At 45.5% G+C, this 18,999-nt stretch overlaps 1 protein-coding gene across 1 annotated transcript; it reads left to right on the top strand.

Moving 5' to 3' along the window:
* Positions 1-777: 777 nt before the first annotated feature.
* LOC146197462 (protein deadpan-like) lies at positions 778-12,249 on the top strand. The gene is made up of 5 exons (XM_084596482.1): positions 778-849; positions 7,549-7,644; positions 9,485-9,572; positions 10,614-10,910; positions 11,697-12,249. The coding sequence occupies exons 1-5, from the start codon at positions 778-780 to the stop codon at positions 12,152-12,154; spliced, it is 1,011 nt and encodes a 336-aa protein (XP_084452608.1). The 3' UTR covers positions 12,155-12,249.
* Positions 12,250-18,999: the final 6,750 nt, after the last annotated feature.

The raw sequence follows: 18,999 nt of genomic DNA, 5'->3' as shown, positions 1-18,999 counted from the left end.
ACTAAGTTGCGAGTCAGCGCTGCGTTCAATCCTTTCTCGTCCCGTCTGCATATTGTAGTTGTTATGGGAGGCCGTCGCCAACTCGCCCAACTTGCTTTGTCGAACTTCATTTAGTCAATGCTGCATTTCCCTCTCCAGAAGAAATTCTTTCGCTGGAAACTTGTCTCGTGACCTGCGACATAGCTATATTGTTTTCACGGTAAAGAAAGTGCAAAAAAGAAGCTGGGCCGCTCGTGCCGTAAGCACGCCAGCGCCGATTGGACGTAACCGGCAACCAATGAGGCGCGGCGGCGCGAAGAGCAGGCGGGAATCTGAGCGCCGCCGCCCCCCTCCCTCTGTCACGACGGCCGGCGGTACGCGCGCTCGCCACGTTCGCGGCGGTGCCGGCATCTGCGTGTCAGCTTCCCGTCGCTTGGAGTTGTTTGACTTCACACCTGTTCGTGCGCGTATCATTCGCCTCGTCGCAACGAGTTTCACCTCGAACCGGAGAAAAGAGTTACTCCTCGCTGTCTTGATACATATGCAGTTTTTCAGAGTGTGTCGATATGCTGTTGTGCTGTCGTTGCGGTCTTTATGGAGAGTGAGCGGTTCTGTTCTCGAGTGACTTTAACTACGAACCGATTGACGGTGAGGCCGTACGAATGCCCGCGCAGGCCAAGGCGGCAGTGCTCTCCGAAGAAGCGTGATTGCGTTGGTGCGTGAGTGGTGTCAGCGGTGGACGTAACCCCGCTCTCGCCGCCCAGCAGTGCGGCAGTGCTGGACGACGAGCCAGAAAACATGCCCGTCGCCGCTGCCGCGCCGCCGTCGCCCATGGCCAGCGGTGCGGAACCAAAGACTGGCGGTCGAAGGGTGAGTGACGGAGACATTCGACTATGGCACGGGGTCCGTTCAATTCCAGCACCATTGTTACAAAAATATTCACTGAAAACCCCTTTTTCTATTCTGGCCTCTGTTAGACAGTTTTCTTCGACATCTAACATCTTCAATGTTAAATAATCATTACTATTTGTTGCATTTTCAAGTGTATTCCCACCCCTTATGTAACATCCCCTGAAAAGGGGGCCTTTAAGGAATAAAACTGAACTGAACTTTCAATGCACATGGCCTGGAAACTGAAGAGAAGAGGCCGAAATGGTGCCACGACCGCTTACTTGCAACCGATGTTTTAATTCTGACTGAAATAGGCTATAGCAAGGGCCACGCGTTCTCTGTGAAAGCAACTTATTTTCTTAGCGGTAACGCATGGTGTGTCGCACCATCGCCTATAGATAAAGTACGACACTATGACTTAGCACGCCATCCTTTGAGATCAATTAACAGAACAGCTAGCTGACTTTCAAAAAGCATAAACGTCGACAGGCATCGGTGACCTGACAAGGGAAGATGTTTCTGAGTTACCAAAACGTTCGTGTGTTCACATAGTTCTGCATTTAAACTACGATATGTCTGAACAGTGTGAGCTCGCCTACATGGCAGAAAGCAGTATGGAAAAAAAAAAAATTATTGGTGCGACTAGCTTGACTCTTGTGCTCTATTTTCGTTTGTCGTTCACGAGCTTGATTTATAGGCATTTTGTAGGTTATGTTTGAATATGAGACTTTTCAAACTTCAAACGACATTTTTTTTTTTCCATCGAAAAGAAATACATTCTGCCTAACTAAAATATCAAGGCCTTAAAAATGAGATTTTGCTAGTGTTCCAGCGCAAAATGCTAGCTGCTCTTTTGCGGGGATGTGAGAATTTTTGTACGATGGAAATAGCATATCGTAATACGGCTTACAAAGCAAACACAACAAGTATTTTACGGGGAAATAATCTTCATTTCCAAGATGCACATTGCTTTAAACTAAGAAAAAAAAAAATTCTACTGGTAACTAAACATGTCTGCACAAAAATGGCCGACAACGTGCTTCGTATTCGCTGATCGACATTGCTGTGATTTCAGCTAGCATTATTGTTGCACACATTATGAAAGATCATCATCCGCGTCGATTCCACTCCTATTGAGCTACAACTAACCATGTACTGCACCACGTTATTTTCTGAGCTCGACTTTTCATCTGACTATTATTGCCCGCCCACATTTCTTTCGGTGAGTGCTATAGTGCTATGATAAACCGATGATTTTCATTTGTTAGCCTTACATCACCTTTCCATGGTTAATGTCATCTTCATCATTTCATCTAATATCCCCAACCCTCGATTACTTTTATTTTTAATCCGCACTACTTTCTCCGCCCGTTAATTAATTTTACACGTGTTTCTCTTCCACCGCTCGTTGGACTGCTCGTCGCAAGGTTGCTATCGTTTTTTATTTCTTTTTTTTGCCGGCGTCCAAGCTTCCGGGCCATAGGGAAGCGTTTGCAGAATACGTATGCTGTGTACTTTCTTTTTTTTTTTTTTTTTTCGAAGAGACCGGCAAGGTGCTCTTTGTAATCTGAGAGCGAGAGACAAATGTATACTCTACCCTGTTGTTGTTCGTTTAGGCCCCTTGGTCTGGATCTGCTGCGATTTCTTGGCACAAGCGCATTCAATGTCTTCCGCTGCCATATTGCCCCTTCGTGATATTCCAATGCGGGCATGTAGCTCCTGCAAGTGTCTGTATATAGTTTCTTCGCTCATTAGTCTTTCTCCGTCCAATTGTGCCTCCTCGACTCCGATAGCACAAACAATTGATTTATTCACCAGTTTGTCTATTCTGATAGCACTCCCAGTAATTGTAGGACTCCAGTTTAAAGTTGCGATGATTATTTGGTCAGATCATTTATTGCCTATACCCTGTACGAGGATATTTTGACATCTCAGGAACTGGGATGAAAGCTTACGCGCGTCGTAACAAACTGGTAATCGGGGCAGTGCGCTTCGAATTATTTGCTAGCTCCCTCCTATACCTTTAGCTGTCGAGGTGCGAAACGGCTACACTGTGTGCGCTATATGAGCACTCACGAGACCTTTTCAATGGAGGAAAACGAACGAGCTATATGTAGGTGACGGAGCGATTTCAGTTCAAATTGCTCTCAGGTGCCTTGTCTCCTCAAGACTTTCGTCCTCAAGTGCTTATAGGCAACTCTGTTACGACATGAAAGAGAACTGAACAAGGTTCGAGGGGAAAGCGGTTGGGCGATTCAGTTCTCAAGCCAAGCCAAAGTTTAGAGAAATCCCCTTGTCGAAACGTTGGTCCGCTTTCCGAACTGTGGCTACCCTCAACCCTTGTTCATTTATTTTTCAGGCATCTTCATCCTCCCGTTCTGTTACGACATGTTCTGTTGCGTTCTCCCAGAATTGATTTAGATGCAAGTGTATACATGTAGAGTGCTACGCAAAAGTGGAGAGACCACGCGATCTGCTGTGATTGCTCATTTTCTATATAGAAATGCTCGCCTGACAAAAGTACTCGGGCAAGAATATCATGGGGGATACTATATGCAGATCGTGAAAACTGCCTCTGCACCGTCAGGAAACACTGGCATGCAGTTTAGTCAAGTCGCATGGTCTCCACTTTTGCGCAGCACTGTACACGTATGAAACATTGTACATACAGGGTATACTGTATACGACACGCGGCTAACGGAGAAGAAACATTGGCAAAACATTCGCCTTTGTTGACCCCCTCCCCCCTCCCCCTTTTTTTTTATCCACTTTCGATAGCGTTTACCAGGCAGAATCCGTTGGTTCGACGTGGATATCACTGCTGCATCACCATCGACATATAACCTCACAATGGACGATTTGAAATTTGATTTGCTGATCAAGGAAAGGAATAAGCTCGCGTAGTGAGGTCCTTATAGCGTTAATTCTCAAAAGCGTCGTGTTTATACAGACCATGCATGAAAAAATTAATACTCCAGGTAAAGCCGAGTGCCGAACGAGAGAAAGAAATCATGAGCCCCTTTTTTTTCGTCGTATCGGTAGCATTCAGGTAGTATTCAGCCACACGGGGCACATGCATGGTTGGACAGATATGGCGTTCACATACATGGGTCTATATATAACCGACGGGTTCTACTCTCGGCCGCTCCACTCCGATAGAGGCTCAGTGCGAGAACGCTAGAGATTTCGGTGGACACTATGGCAGATAAAACTTCATTAACTACGAATAAATAAGTTCTCCAAAAACTGAATTATTTCATAGTAAAAAAAAAAAAAAATCTACACGTGCCTGCCTATGCAGCTTAAAAGTACCCACTTTTAAGGTGGCTCTTTCAATGCAGGTGAGAGTGCCACATGATAAATTTTTGTCGATCTTAGATTTTCTTTGCCCCGCCGTGGTGTGCCCGACTAGTGTCCGGAGTGCTCGTGTTCGAACCCGACCGCCGACAGCTGCGTTTCGATGGAGACGAAACGGAGAGGCGTCCATGTGCTGTGCGATGTCCGCGCATGTTAAAGATCCCCAGGTGATCGAAATTACTCCGTAGCCCTCCCACCTTCCTCCCTTCCCTTATGGCGCGCGGTTCAGGTTTCCGCGGAAAAAGCGTGATATATACTGCGCATTTCCTTTCCTGTAAACCAATTATTATTATTTTCCTAACGAGATATACGTTTTCCAAGGACATGACTTCTTTGTCTTAATACTTGACCCATGTCGTTAATCGGGTTCGAGTCTGCTGAAAAAGGCGCTGAACAACTTTCAGACTTATCAAGACCTCTAGAAGTGTGTGATGAGAGGCTAGTTCGTAAGGCTTTCTGAAGACATAAAACTGCGCAGGAGACAGGACACAGAAAAGATGCAGACAGGAAAGATGCAAAGATGCAAAGTTTTCCGTGGGTGTGCGCATTTTAAAGAAAATATGCATTTACAGCTTACATTGTAGCATGCAGCCTTTATCGAACAGGCTCATGAACGTTGGCACATGGTGCGAACCAATATGTAGTTAGGTCGAGCGTCTTGTTCGTGGAATCCGTGCATAAACTAATTACTACCATTTTAATGTCTTTAGATCCGCTTCCTGATGTAGAAAAAGGTATGTACAGTCTTTGTCAAAAGTATACAGCCGAAGGGCTTTTCTTTTCAGCCCCGTAACAAGGCTCGTAACGCAACTCTAGCGTTCGAAAGCTCATAGATGACAAATCTTGTCCTCATCCTCCTCTAGCTTGCATTCATATTCCAGTATTGCTGCCAGGAGCCGTGTTACAGGGCTTAGAAGCGAACCACTTGGGCCGCATACTTTTTACAAAGACTGTACCTTAAATATCGCATGTCTAACCCTAGAAGTTCGAATTAACGGCAGAATGACTTCCTCCCCTGCATTCCCTTAATGCTTGAGGGCATTGAAACGCGAGTTCGAATAAACGGGAAGTTCGAAATACCGAGGTTTTAGCTCGGACGACAGTTTTCACGAGCAGGTCTAATCTGTAAATAAAAACATGATTTTAGCCTCGTCAAACAATTCAACGGCTTTCTGTATTCCTAACTTTAAAGCACGCGAAAATCTGTCCATATTCTATCTTTCGGGAGATTTGGATGTAAAACAATTTATTCGGCAGCCGTGACATGCGTTAATAATGAGATGGAGACTATATAGAGCGCTACTTTTGCCCTAATTATTCGTGGGAGAAATTTTTCTTGTGGTCTATTGCGATTCGAGAAAATTGGGTCTTTTACAGCATAAAAGCTTGCATTTTATTCGTTTTCGTATTCGATTTGGGATTGCTTTTTAATTATCCGATTTCAGGACAATTAGAATATTTCCTGTGTGTCCAGCGAATTCATTGCGATTCTGTACTCTATAGGGTGATTTTTCTAACCTTTCACATTTTAGAAACTATGTAAAATACATCTCTGCGGTCTTTGCAGGTGGGTTTTACAAACAAGAATATCATGTGGGTGATAGAATTTGAGCATTATTACATGATTTATTAATCAGAGCTGACTCATCAACTTTTACATATTGATTTTAAGGGACAATATTATATTGCAATATTGAAGACCGACAACATCAAAGTGTATTTGAAAGCTTGTTGAGTTGGCTTTCGGGCGCTCAGATTAAAACAAAAAGAAGAAGAAGTAGGTCTCTATTACTGTACTTATGCATCAAATAGATGAACTTTCGTGTATTTGATGATGTAGTTGTTAGCATATTGGTGATATTAGAATGTTCAACGATGTTGTAACTTGTAACGTAATTATTTGATGCAACATAGCCAACCCAACCAGCTCTCAAATGCGAATTTTGAGATTCGATATATCGAAACCAGCTGCCGATAAAGAAAATTAAAAAAAAAAAAAAAACGAAGCTCGCTGCTGACGGCCCTCAAATTCGCTATGTAATATTACACCTTAAAATCAATAATTCAAAACTGGATTAAGTAATTATAGATAATTAATCGCCTGTATTATCTACGTGATGTCCTTATATTGCAAAATACATCTGCACAGACCGAGTAAGAATTTAAAATACAAGCTTGTATTTAAACAAAGTTGGCCGAATTCACTTCCCGCTTGCAGATTATATTTTTTACTTGTTTTATTTTTAAAATTATTGGTGGTTACTGTTCTCTGAAATATTTGCTAAAGCGGGAAGGCATAGGACCAAATTCGCGAAGCATTTCTTTTGAAACTGTGAGTGGGAATCTGTGGGTTTTCCCTTTATGTGGGACTCTCGCTGATTGTCATCATTGACGCTTATTCGCGGCTCGACTGCGTAGCGACCTGGGTTTTTGCTTTAGCATAAGACGAAAAGGACAGTTATGTTTCACAAAGAGAAGAAAATGCACAGACCCTTAGAAAATAATCTTCCTCATCGTGGCACTGCAGTGGTAACGTCAAAGAGGAGTCATGGCATTGCGCATTTACTGGGAAACAACGCGCGTTCACCGAGAAAGGCAGTCGTGCACGGCATTAATGAGCAACAAGGGGTAAAATTTTTTTGAGGGCGTAATTTATTGTTTAAAGCGCTCGACAAGAAGTGCAATTGGGGGGAAGCTATCGCACAAGTCAAGCTAGATTGTTTCGATTTTTAATAAATTTTTATGCAGTTATGTGTTAGCGCAGTATACACAAAAGTGTGAAAGATCTCTAAAGAAACGCATTAACGAAGCACTGAGGTATACATTTGTTCATCCGAGCTGTAGATTTGTAAGCGTCGTTAGAAGCTACATGTATTTGGATGCTTAGTAGGAAAAGACATTTTTAAATTTTTCTCCCCTTAGATCTCCCAGTGTGCGCAGGACCCACCGGTGAGGTGGAGGGCTAGAACGCGTGCTCGAAAAAAAAAAAAAAAAATCTGGGCGTGCAACAGCCTCTGTGCGCGCGAGGCTTTAATCGCGACGTTGTTACAACCTTTCAAAGCTGCTCCGAAAATCAAATACTATCATCTGGAAACATCCCATCGCAGGGCATAATGTTCGTGTAGGCATCGGACAACGATATGTAAGCGAATTTCCCTCCCAGTGTATTCCACGCGATCAATGTGCCTATATGAGCCGCGTTCTCTTCACGAGTAATGTTTTGTTCAATGCCGATATCTACGAGTTCAATTCTGAATACGGTCTGTGCAGTTGACTTGTGCGATATTTTTTTCTCTGAAAGGACGCTTTCCTCCGCAACAGGTCTCCAAACCGCTGATGGAGAAGCGACGTCGTGCGCGCATCAACCGCTGCCTCAACCAGCTGAAGGCTTTTCTGCTGGATCCTTCGAAACCAGAGGTATGCTTGCACGCATGCCTCCATAACTCTCACGATGCCACGTGAGAAGCGCGTTGTGTAATGGTTGCGTCATGCTCTCGAGATCAGCCATCTTTGTCAGGACTCGTAACCACTGGAGGTAGCAAATTCAAGTTTCAAATCAAGCCTACCTGTAGGCAGGGATCTCCCAGGAACTAAAATTAGGGGAGGGGGTCTCTAATGCTCAAGGAATGACGGGGGGGGGGGGGGGGGGGGGGGGGTCTGAATGTGGAGGAGAAGCAGTCTTTCATAATTTTTAATAGGCTTTATGATTTAGGATACCCACCGGGAAATTATGCTGGTAATTCTGAAACCAAGTACGCGACGATTTGAGTATACGCAACGCCGTTTTGCAACGGATAATAGCCGAAGGGATCTGTAATCGGGTAGGCGCGAGGGCCTATCTATGAATCTGATAGTATTATTCCGCGCTTTGTTTTATCTGCATACATTTCGACCTTCAGGTGGGTGCATCATACGCATTAGACGCTGATATCGGTTCTCAAACTGCTAGTTTATCTTACTGCCTTGATGCAGTTGGCCGGTTCTATATAGCGCCGAGAAGTGATGTCAATTTCAACATCGAGTCTTTTTCCCGAGCACAATTTTGGCGATGGATATCTTGAACCATGACGCCCAGCCATGAAGTTTAAACAGGGAGCTCCTCTTCTGCTCACGGCCTCTTAATCGTCAACATGATCGAGAGCCATAAAATGAAACGAGAAACAATTAATTAATATTAGTTAATAAACCATATTTTGGCGCATTATATCACAGGCGTCATTCCCGCCTTCTGTACAATCCACCTGCACAGACTGCCCTGACATATCTTTCGCAGCATTCAAAAGGAAACCCTGAGCGAATAAAAAAAATTAGCTGTGGTTTAGCTTGTGGTTAAACCTGGAATCACGCGAGATCTATATGCATGGCTACGCTTAGGCTAGGCTTGAAAGTAAAGACATGGCTTATGCACATTGTGGTTTGGTTTCATCTTTATTTATGCCATAGGAGGCACCTTTGGCCACTAAAGTGCGATGAGGCTAAAGCCTCTATCGCGCGGGGAACCGAAGCCCTCCACTATATCTTGTTTCTCTCTGTTTTGACTCCAACTCTCGCGATGACGCGATGGCGTAAGCTACCAGCCAACATATACAGCCCCGCTTCAACCGAGCCGTGTCAACGTGCCTGCGTAGCCTAGGGATACCGTGAATACAAGGATTTTGGCAGGCTGATTGTGATGTCACCCTCCCATATATGGAAGGAGATGGCCCGAGTTGGCAGCTCCTGTCAAACGTAATGTCAGGGAGCCCTCCGTCCAGTTATTGTTCGGCCACATATGTCAGCTGCCAGATGCCGCCTCCCACGATTTCTTTTTCTTTCTTCGCTCTTCGTACAGGCACGGACAGGCACGGCGAAATGGCGAGACTGTGGCCAGTACTTAGCTCTCGCTACAAAAAAAAAAAAAAAAAAAAAAAAAAAAAAACCATATTTAGCATCAAGAGGGCGTGCTTTTTCAGCATTTTTTTTTTATTTTCTTAGAATGCAAGCCAGTATGAGAGCACTGTATACACAACAAACGAATCCAATTCGTCGTTAAAATACGCGTCCTTATTGCGCGCATAAGTTCACTGCTGATATGTGAGCAGTGGGAGTATTAGTAAGCAATGTAAGAAACTGAGTCTTCCACTGACGAGACTACTCGCAGTTATTTGTAAGTACGTATTATACGCTAGCGCGCATGATTGTCTGAATTGCGCGTCACGTTAGTGAAAGGAATATTTTTCCAACAATAACTTTGTTTCCTTGCACCCCCGTCTCCCAGAGTCCTCGCCAGTCCAAGCTGGAGAAGGCGGACATTCTCGAGATGACCGTCTGCCATTTACAGGCTTTGCATCGTCAGAGGAGGACCGGTAAGTTTTTTATTATGTGCCCCTACAAGAGCGTAGTCCTTCTTTAGTAAACATAAACAACACAAGGTAAATCGCAATAGTCTCGCGGTTCTTTAGGTTACATAGTTGTAGCTTATGACGGGACACACAGCGCAAGGCGACAATGCATGAGCCATGTCGTTCCTTTCCACTCGTAATTACTACACTCCAAACTGAAAGAGCGTGTCACATTTTCTCACTACTGCAGATTTCGCATTCGTGGGCGCGATGTACGCGCTGTACGTGCCGATTCGCTGTCGGTGTCAAGCTTGCTTTGTCCGAAAGTGCCTTGTTTCTAGCTATGTTGCCTTGAAGAGCGTCAACACAGAACGCGTATAAGCCTTTGTCGAAGGGCACACAATTTGTTTCTCAGCCGTGTGTAGGGATATCCTGATAGCATGCATCAAATTTCGTACCTCTGCGTTGTGAGGAGGACCCTATAGCCACTACCTTTTAAGACGTGTTATTGTTATGAGTGCCGTAATTAAAGGGCCCAGAGGCAAACCATGTGGTCTGGAGGTTTTTGACCGACGCTGTGCATATTTTTATGAGGTCCGTACACTGATCACTTATCTTTAATTACTCTGAAAAGTTGGCGCCGTTTAATTTGCAAGGTTGTCCATAATGCAGTGTTACATACATACATACATACATACATACATACATACATACATACATACATACATACATACATACATACATACATACATACATACATACATACATACATACATACATACATACATACATACATACATACATACATACATACATACATACATACATACATACATACATACATACATACATACATACATACATACATACATACATACATACATACATACATACATACATACATACATATGAGCCACAGAACGAGGCCAACATATACCTTAGACAAAAACTGTACAGCTGGCATGCCACTGCTATATTTGGCCACTCTTTTGGGTGGAAAGCTGAGAAAACATCGGGTTGAGCACACGTGGCAACTCTTCAACGTCGTGTACTCCTCACGTGCAGCGCGACTATTGGACGACCCCGAGTTGCGGCACAAGTTCCGCGCCGGTTTCGAAGAGTGCATCGTGGAGATCCGCCGCTTCCTCTGCTCGCTGGCCGAGCAGTCGGCGCACTCGCCTCTCAGTGGCTGCTGCGACCCGGTCGCAGCCCGCGAGCGCATCCTGGGCCACCTGCAGCTGAGGGCCAGGGAGATTGAGGACCCCGACGGTGCGCTGCTGCAGAGCACCTCTGCCGCTGGTCCCGAATCCGCCATGGACACCCTTGGCCGCAGGCCGAGGCGTATCGAGGCCGCCACACCAGGTTGGCAGTTTGCGGATGTCTGTAGCTATGAAGCCATTGTAAAGTATTGGCACAGCTATAAAGCGCGCCGCGCCTTTGAGAACCACATGTTCGCAAAAAGGAACGGTGAGGGGAACTGCTGCATCAGTAAAACTTACCTGCAGACCTTTACAAGAACACAGTTTGGAGAGGGCTACGTCTGGCTGCTTGGCTCTGGTATACGAAGTACAAGATCCAGAAGTATACGGAAGGCAGGCCACCGAAGAAAATAACAGTATAGATGAATTTTGCACGTCGTTGTAATGAAATTGGGGCTATTGTGTCGGCGCATTCAAGCAAGCACCGACCTTTGCGGGTTCTGCACATCGCTGTAGCAGCCCAAAGAGCAGACATTGCTTCGTTATCAAAGCGATGAAAAACTTCCGCCTTATGTATAATGTCAAACTATTCCTTTCGGTCGGGTCATGAAAGCGGACTTTCGATACGAATTTGTCTCAACGTCACTGAACGTCACCTAATATAAATCATAAACCAATATACAACATGGTGTAAATGACTATGTCTAATTGCGGGAAAAGACAGTCTCACTTATCACATGGCAGCATTGAAATACTGTACTCCTTTGCAAGCTTGACTGGCCCACCTCTGAAGCTTTTCAACCTACATAGCAATGTAGTGCGGCAGGATTGGAATCTTTAAAGCGCTTGCACCCCCCCCCCCCCTGCCGTGCTTTTCAGGATGTTATTGGGATATCCCATGGATGCGATGCCGCTTGCACTAACGCAACGCACTTGCGCGCTCCCGCAGAGTCGAGCCACAGCTCCCTCGACGCGACTGTCTCGAGTGACGAGCTGGCCTCGGAGACGTCTTCGCGCTCTCCGTCCCCTTCAGACGTGTTCCTGCCCCAGGCGGACGTACGGCTGCGGCCCAAGCGGCTGCGAAACGGAGACCTGGTGCTCGTGTTGCCGAGGGATCTTGTCGCCAGCGCGAGAATCGCCGCGGCCACGAACCACGTCGTCGCTGCCCCCGATGCCGCGAAGCCTGTTTCTGGCGCACATCAACCCACGCAAACTAAGCTAGGTGTGGAGGTCCCCGCGGCGTCGACGTCACCCGACGTCGTGGTCTCGTCCACGTCTCCGTCCCTGGCGGCAGAAGAACCAGTCAAACCTCCCGCTGCTCCTCCCTCGTCTTCGACCAGGTCGCCGCCACATGTGCCTTGTGCAGTGGAATCGGCGCCCCACGATGAGGTCTGGAGGCCCTGGTGACGGCACCGACGCCACCGCTGTTGTTCACACGGCGGTGCTTCAGACTGAGTGAAAAGGACAGTTACACGATGTGTCCGCTCCAACTGGCTTTTGGATCGACTCCCTCCGCTGTGCGGCCTGACTGCATAATTTCATGGTGAAAAAGAGTGCAACTGCGTATATGCAAGCTGAACAATTTCAGCTTGCGCGGTTAACACAGCGTCATGAGCGGCGTGGTCCTCCTATAATTGCAATCGGTTTCACGTAAACGGTTTCTCTACCTTTATACCGCCACCGCGGCATGAGCAGCTGGATGCACTAAGCGTTGACTTTCTCGATCAGCGATTTCTCTGCAAGAGGTAAAGGCAATAAAAAGTTGCGGTTTACAATATTAGGCATTCTTTTAATCCTGGTTCTGTGGATTAGCTTGTCTGAAATAAGTTAAATGGTTTTCGAAGATTGGTTTTTTATACGTGCACCTCGCTCGCAAATAGCTGCAGCGCACCTTCTCATGAAGCAGGACTGCCGCAGTCGTTCTATTACGCAGTTATTTGAACGGAACACTGAAGACGAAGAATCGCTTTGTGAGACCCTATTGAGGACAACCGTTTCCTAGATGCTCTGCCAGTAAGCATCAAGAGGCGCAGCAAATTGGTCTGTCGGCGTGTATTGGGAGTACCATGTTAGTCACGCATAGTAAAGGGCTGTAAGTTCAACCAAACCTGAGAGTCCACGAAATAATCGTGAGGGACATGACCTTGATCCTTGCAGTAAATCTAGCACGGTCCTGTTGCTAACAGCGAAGAAAGGGTAATGAACAGCAAAAATGCATGCACGGGGTCTACGACACGTAACACAAAACGTTATCGAGGAAAACGAGGTGAACGAGACTTTTTCTGAAATATCGAATAAAGAATACTCATCTATAATGAAGGCATATACGAATGGTTCAGCAGTGACACAATCGATAGCCTATTATTATAATTTTCTTTTTTCGTGTGAGAGAGTGATGTGGTCATGCCTCCGATCGACCTTCAGAAAGAGCAGGGCCAGCCGTTTTACGACGCAAGAAAAGTGCGTGCACTGAGGGCACGAAAGATGAAGGCAACACTAACGCTGACCAAAACGTAGAGCTGGATGGGAAGTTAATAATTATGCCGCTAGGATTAGGGGCAGCTATGCAGAGCCTTTCCCTGCCCCCACTCTTGCTGGAAGCGAAAAAGGTTTCATGTGAATACCACGTTCATTTTTTTTTTTTTTTTTGCCAAAAATGTCAAAGAAATAGATTGTTTAAATGGGACCGGCATCCCTAAGAGCGACCCACAAATCTTCCCTCGAAATATTGTCCGCAAGGTAATGGCGAGGAGTTGACGAGAAAACAAAAAAAAAAAAAGGAACAACTAAAGAAAATAAGAGACATCTATCTTAGCATAATACGGCTTTACGTCGGCAAGGTAAATGTGTGGATTTTTAAAAATTTTCCAAGGTCATGCATAGGTGGCTTCTGCGTTTTAGGTGGTTTTCCTTGAGTGTATATTGAAAAGCACAGTAAATGATGTCTAAATAGGACAGAAAGAGGGGTGTTTTCTAAATGTGTCATTGCGCTGTACTTATATTGTAGAGTCACTCTCAGACACGCAGTTACAAGTGCCTTTTACGACAGGTAAATAATCGAATAGCAGACACTCACCATCTCTTCAGTATTAAATGACTGCTCTTCGGTGTATATCGCACGTGATGAACGAGCCCGATAAAGCTATCCCAATTTTCTACTTCCTTTGATGACCATACAGACAAAACATGCAGTGCACCAGACCTTTCCTTGAATACCTTGCAAAGAAAAGAGTGCTCATATCGGTGCACGTTTTTGTTTGTTTTTCTCCACAGACAAATTTTATTCCGCACATTATTCGTACGACTTCCTATTTACAGTGTCAGAGTCGCTCCTTGTCCACTAGACACAAGGTTACCCGTCACCGAAGTACGTCTGAGCAGGCCCTGTAATGAAGAGCATTCAGTGCATCATTGCGTGTATGCGTGCGCAACGTATGCGCTGTCGCACAGACCAGTAGGACAGTGCGTTTCCTAAACAGTACTGCCTTGTGTCTACTGAAGTGTATAAATGGGTCACCGCCGCTTGCGGCGGGGACTTGCCTACCACCGAATTTTTATCTGTTGTAGGCCGTCGTTGCACCCGCCACCGCTTCGGTGGTGGACGACAGCTATTGTTGCGGCGCGCGTCTTTCTTTCCCTCTTCCTTTTCTTTCTTCTCTATTTTCTCGTCTGTCTGCACGAGGCAGCGGAGGTGGCTCAGCTACAGAGCCAGTAGCAGGCCCGTGCATTTTCTTTTCCTTCTTCCTACAGCCGCAACAACAAGAGGTGTATAAAGTATTTTTTCACACCATAAATTAAAACATTTCAGCTATAAACAGGTTGGACGAATCTCATTCATTTCCTTCCTGTTCCGTATTTCTTAATATGCTCTTTGAAACATGTCAGGCATGTAAAGTCCTGCCTTGATGACTGCTCTTTTTTGCTATTGTTCTTTCTGTATTGCACTCTTTCTCATTCAGTGTGCACTGGCTTTCTAGAAGCTGCGCTTTGTGGACGATTTTTAAGGGCCATCGGTGCTTATCGGAACGTACGTTTTAGTGATCGCCCAAAGATTTTGGGACGTTTTGCATACTAGTGTTGTGAGCTCTCACTGAGATCTACATTGCATTTATAAACAGTTCTTGATATTTTCTATGGTGAACGTGCCGTCTATATCACGTTTGTAAACAATAACATTCAGTTTTTCATACAGCGATTTGTGTTCTGTGCTTCACTCGTGAATGCGCCTACATGCATGTATGGTAGCAGGTCAGGAGAGGGCATGAAGAAGTTAACGCTGTCCTACGTAAAGTCCAACACTTGGACCACCTTCACTGCTGATATGAAGTGAATTAACGGACTGACAAGGGCTGCTTTGGTCTGATAAGGCCATTCCTAAGTCAAATATATGGATCCTTAAAGAGGAAAGAAACGGTAAGTAGCACTTACTACACTTGCATGTATATACGTGCAGTGATAACACAACATAACCAAACTTTCTGTTGTCCGCGACCACAAACTGCGGGGGCAGGACGACAGTAAAAGTCTGGTAAGGCGTTGAAGGCACTTTGCTCGTCTTACGCTGTCGTCTCGTACCCGCTATAGTCATATTACAAAGTACACAAAGATGTCCAAATAGGCGTTTTGAAGTTCCTCACTGCAAGACCTTTAGCAGCAGAAAGCAGCTTTCTTTCAAATAACTCCCCGACTTCAACCAAGGTTCGCAATGTGTTTTGAAAAGTAAGCTCGTCTTCCTTTTGCTTCTATCACTCCAAACGTTTGCGGGCAACATGATCGATGACAGAAGTATAAAATCGACGGACCGATGGCGTGGTGTAGGCGACAGCGATAAAGCTTTTTCCTATAGTGGGCGTAATCTGGTTCTTTGTGGTGGTTGTGGCGGCAACAATTAGTTTCTGCGAGGACTTCGAGGGACATTAAAAACGAAAGAATTACGGCGGCCTCATAATGGCGGCATGAATTCGTATCCCCCTTTTAGCTCTACCAGCATGTTGAACTTAATTCATTTAACTCTTGCTTTGGCGTGAAATTTCCAACCAGCTATGGAACAAGTGAAAGTAATTCAACAATGTTTTATACGTCCGTCGTGAAAAAGAAAAAAAAAATAATGCAGACGCGCTATCAAACAACGACCTTGTCCCTTCCCGTGATTTTTTTTTTTTTTATAATGTTTTATTTATATTTTTTTTTTCACAATGGCAGCCATGGAATACCGTCCTTTGCCAGGCCGTGTTCCCTCACAAGGGGTTGCACCCTGCAGACTCTTTACTTACGCAAAAATATTACCCCAGCGTTTCTACAGACCAACCGGACAAATAGGATGTTTGCCGAGCGCCGCTGGTATTGCACAAAACAGAACTTACTCACAAAGAGAGAATAATTTTGAAAAAGAGAAAAAGGGGGGACATGCAAAAAATGCTATTCCCCTTTCCTCGGTATGCAAACATCTCTGAGACAGCCTCCTTACAGCAGCGAAAGAAGGAAGAAAGGCGCGGAGATTATTTGTCATGCCGGGCAGATAAGCGCTCCACGACGCCACCAGCCGCGGGGTACTTTTCAGACGGCGGCGTCCAGGCTACTGCCACGCCCCCTCCCGACGGCTTTCTGCAGTGTTGTTGAAGTGAAGGCAACCTACCACCCATCGTGAAGTGCCCCTGCGAGCACGTGTCCGCCAGCTGCGTCGTCGGTCGTCGCGGTATGTTGTCCTCGCGGACTAGAGCAGTGTGTGTAGCAGGTGTATCTGCGGGGTGCGCGACAGCAGAGCTAACACGTGTGCAGCGAGCCACGTGCCTTCAAGGGAGAACCGAGCGCACTCCAGACAGGGCAGAGCGAAAGTGAACGCATTTACACTCTCCCTTGCATACCAGTGTTATCATTCCCTCTTAACCGGAAGGACGGCTTTTTGTCTTTACGTCATCCTAAAGAACAAATCTCTGCTGGGCATGCTGGAGATATTCGAAGGTAACACGATTGGGCATGGAGTGCTGAAAACCACGAAAAGAAAACGAATACCTGCACGCCGTATCAAAAGTACTCTGATTTACAGGAGGGCTTAGTGCGAGACAGACGGAGACGAGAGAGGGGCACAGGACGAGAGCTAACTTGCAACTGAAATTGGAAGCGAAAAAAAAAAAAAATGTACGAGCTCGATTAACTGTATATGCACGCTCAGCTATCCATTGAATTTGGATGAAGGGGATAGATCAGCCAAACTGAACCAAGTTAATCTCGGGCTGCACGAAGACAGATAGAATATGGAAAGATTCCGGAAGCATACGAAAGAAATTACACAGCAGTTTAGAAACAAGGCTTGCTCTTGCAAAAGAACAACCGACGTTTCGCTTACGCACTTATCGGTTCCTAGCCTATGAATAAATGACGCCTCAAGAAGCTCCCTTGCTATTGGTTCCTTAGAACGGCCAAGGGCTTTTTCCGAAAAGTGGGTGAAATTTGTAGCTGTCCCTTAGAGCCTGAGTCGCTTTGGGGCGTTAAACCTTACAAACCAACTAACCATGAATATGAGCTGATTTGTATAGAAGCACATGACGTTGTTGTCATGCGAGATTTTTAGACCACCAGAGCTCAACGTTTGTTAGCGAGGGCAATGGAGCGATGCTGTATATAGCTAATCGTTTTAGATTAGCACTCTCGCCTCTTTTTGCCGATACGCCGATGCTAACGAGATTGTGGGACTCCTGACATGAAACCTCCTTGTGGCAATTCTACGGAATCGGGAGCTAGCTTCTAAAAGAAATTGGAGCAGTTTTCTATTATCGACGACGGATTCTGAGACAGAGCCATGCAGTGACAGTGAGGATGGGGGCAAACAGCAAGCACAGAAAATGAAGGTTGAGAATAGACGCCTAAACTATCGTTTTTTTTTTTTATTTTGAAAAACCCTTCCACCTGTGAGCTTCGGAGGTGAGCGGCAGGTATCGGCCGGGGCATGGACACTACATCTCATGCGCATGTATGGCAGGCCCTCACTACCGGGGAACGCACACGCGTCTGGCTACAATATGTGCGATGCAATCGTAATAGTGTTATAATTTCTCGAGCAGCAGATACACCCGCTGCATTTGATGTTAGATTAGAGAAAATTTCTTCTTATAAACGGGGTAGCTGCGTTTTCTTGTCGCCGGTGAAATAAGCATTTGGTCAAAATAATGAATTACAGGTTATTTTTCACTTTATGAATTCGTTCACGGGCTAACCAGATGCATTGCACTTCGTGCCTCTTGAGTATTGCAATGGGTTGGGCTTCGCGCATAGCAACCTCTTCGTGAAGCTCGACAGAACAGAACGATACAGACATGGGGTACGCATTCAGCGCGGTAGCCTTTCAGGAGGGTTGCAGTTTTCTGAACAGGTTTCTCGTTGGTTTGATGTATTATTAGCAGGAAGAGTCACCTGTAGAGACAAGAGCGAGGGGAAACAATGAATGATGAAAGGTGAATAGGAGAGGCCCCCATACTTTTTAGAAAGTTCGAGAACAATATATCAGTTAATTTATAAAGAAAACGTTTAAACAGTCCTCATTGCAGAGCAAGGCCCTCTATCATTCACGTCTTCGCTATGAATCGCAGTCAACAAATCACTATCTCTCGCATTTTTCATCCATGCACTGAGCCATGATGTCCTAATTTTATGTCATACTTTTAATTCCAGTAATACGTGCGGTCGTGATTATGCATGAGAAAATCGCACAGAAATAAAATCTGCTGCTGAAAATTCAATTCATGGCTAAAAGGGTTAGCCAAATCTGCTTTTGCTTCCTTAATTTGCGATCAGTACAATTGCTAGAGGCACCTACCACCAAGAAACTGCATGCGACCATAAGATTCATGGGACGAGCTTTCAACCAAAATGCCACGAAGAGCCATGGGTTCCGCGTGCACCTAACAGGAAATTTCATTAACAGTAAAGGAGATCGCGGTACGAAATAAGTACAGTAAGAACAAACCCTAGTACCGGCTACACTCGTAAGGCTCAATCAACACGTCAGCGCCCGAGAGTCTATAACTGTCCACAAACCGTCACCTCAGAAGCCCGATCTTCGCTGTCAAGCAGGACTCTCCTCTTTGCAGCGCCACATATAGCGCATCGCTGTGTAGGAAATGGTCTTCGAGCTCGCGGCCTCCCAGACAAAGCAAAGCGAGCAATCTCCACCCTTTCAGTCATCTGCTCTTGCCGTACTGTGTGCCCGTTCTTGGCGAAATACCAAAACTGATAACGGGACGCGGGCGAATCGA

The sequence above is a fragment of the Amblyomma maculatum genome, chromosome 3 (genome assembly GCF_055883805.1).
Source record: "Amblyomma maculatum isolate TAMU_Amacu chromosome 3, ASM5588380v1, whole genome shotgun sequence".
NCBI classification, from domain to species: domain Eukaryota; kingdom Metazoa; phylum Arthropoda; class Arachnida; order Ixodida; family Ixodidae; genus Amblyomma; species Amblyomma maculatum.
This window is presented reverse-complemented; position numbering and strand designations above follow the sequence as displayed.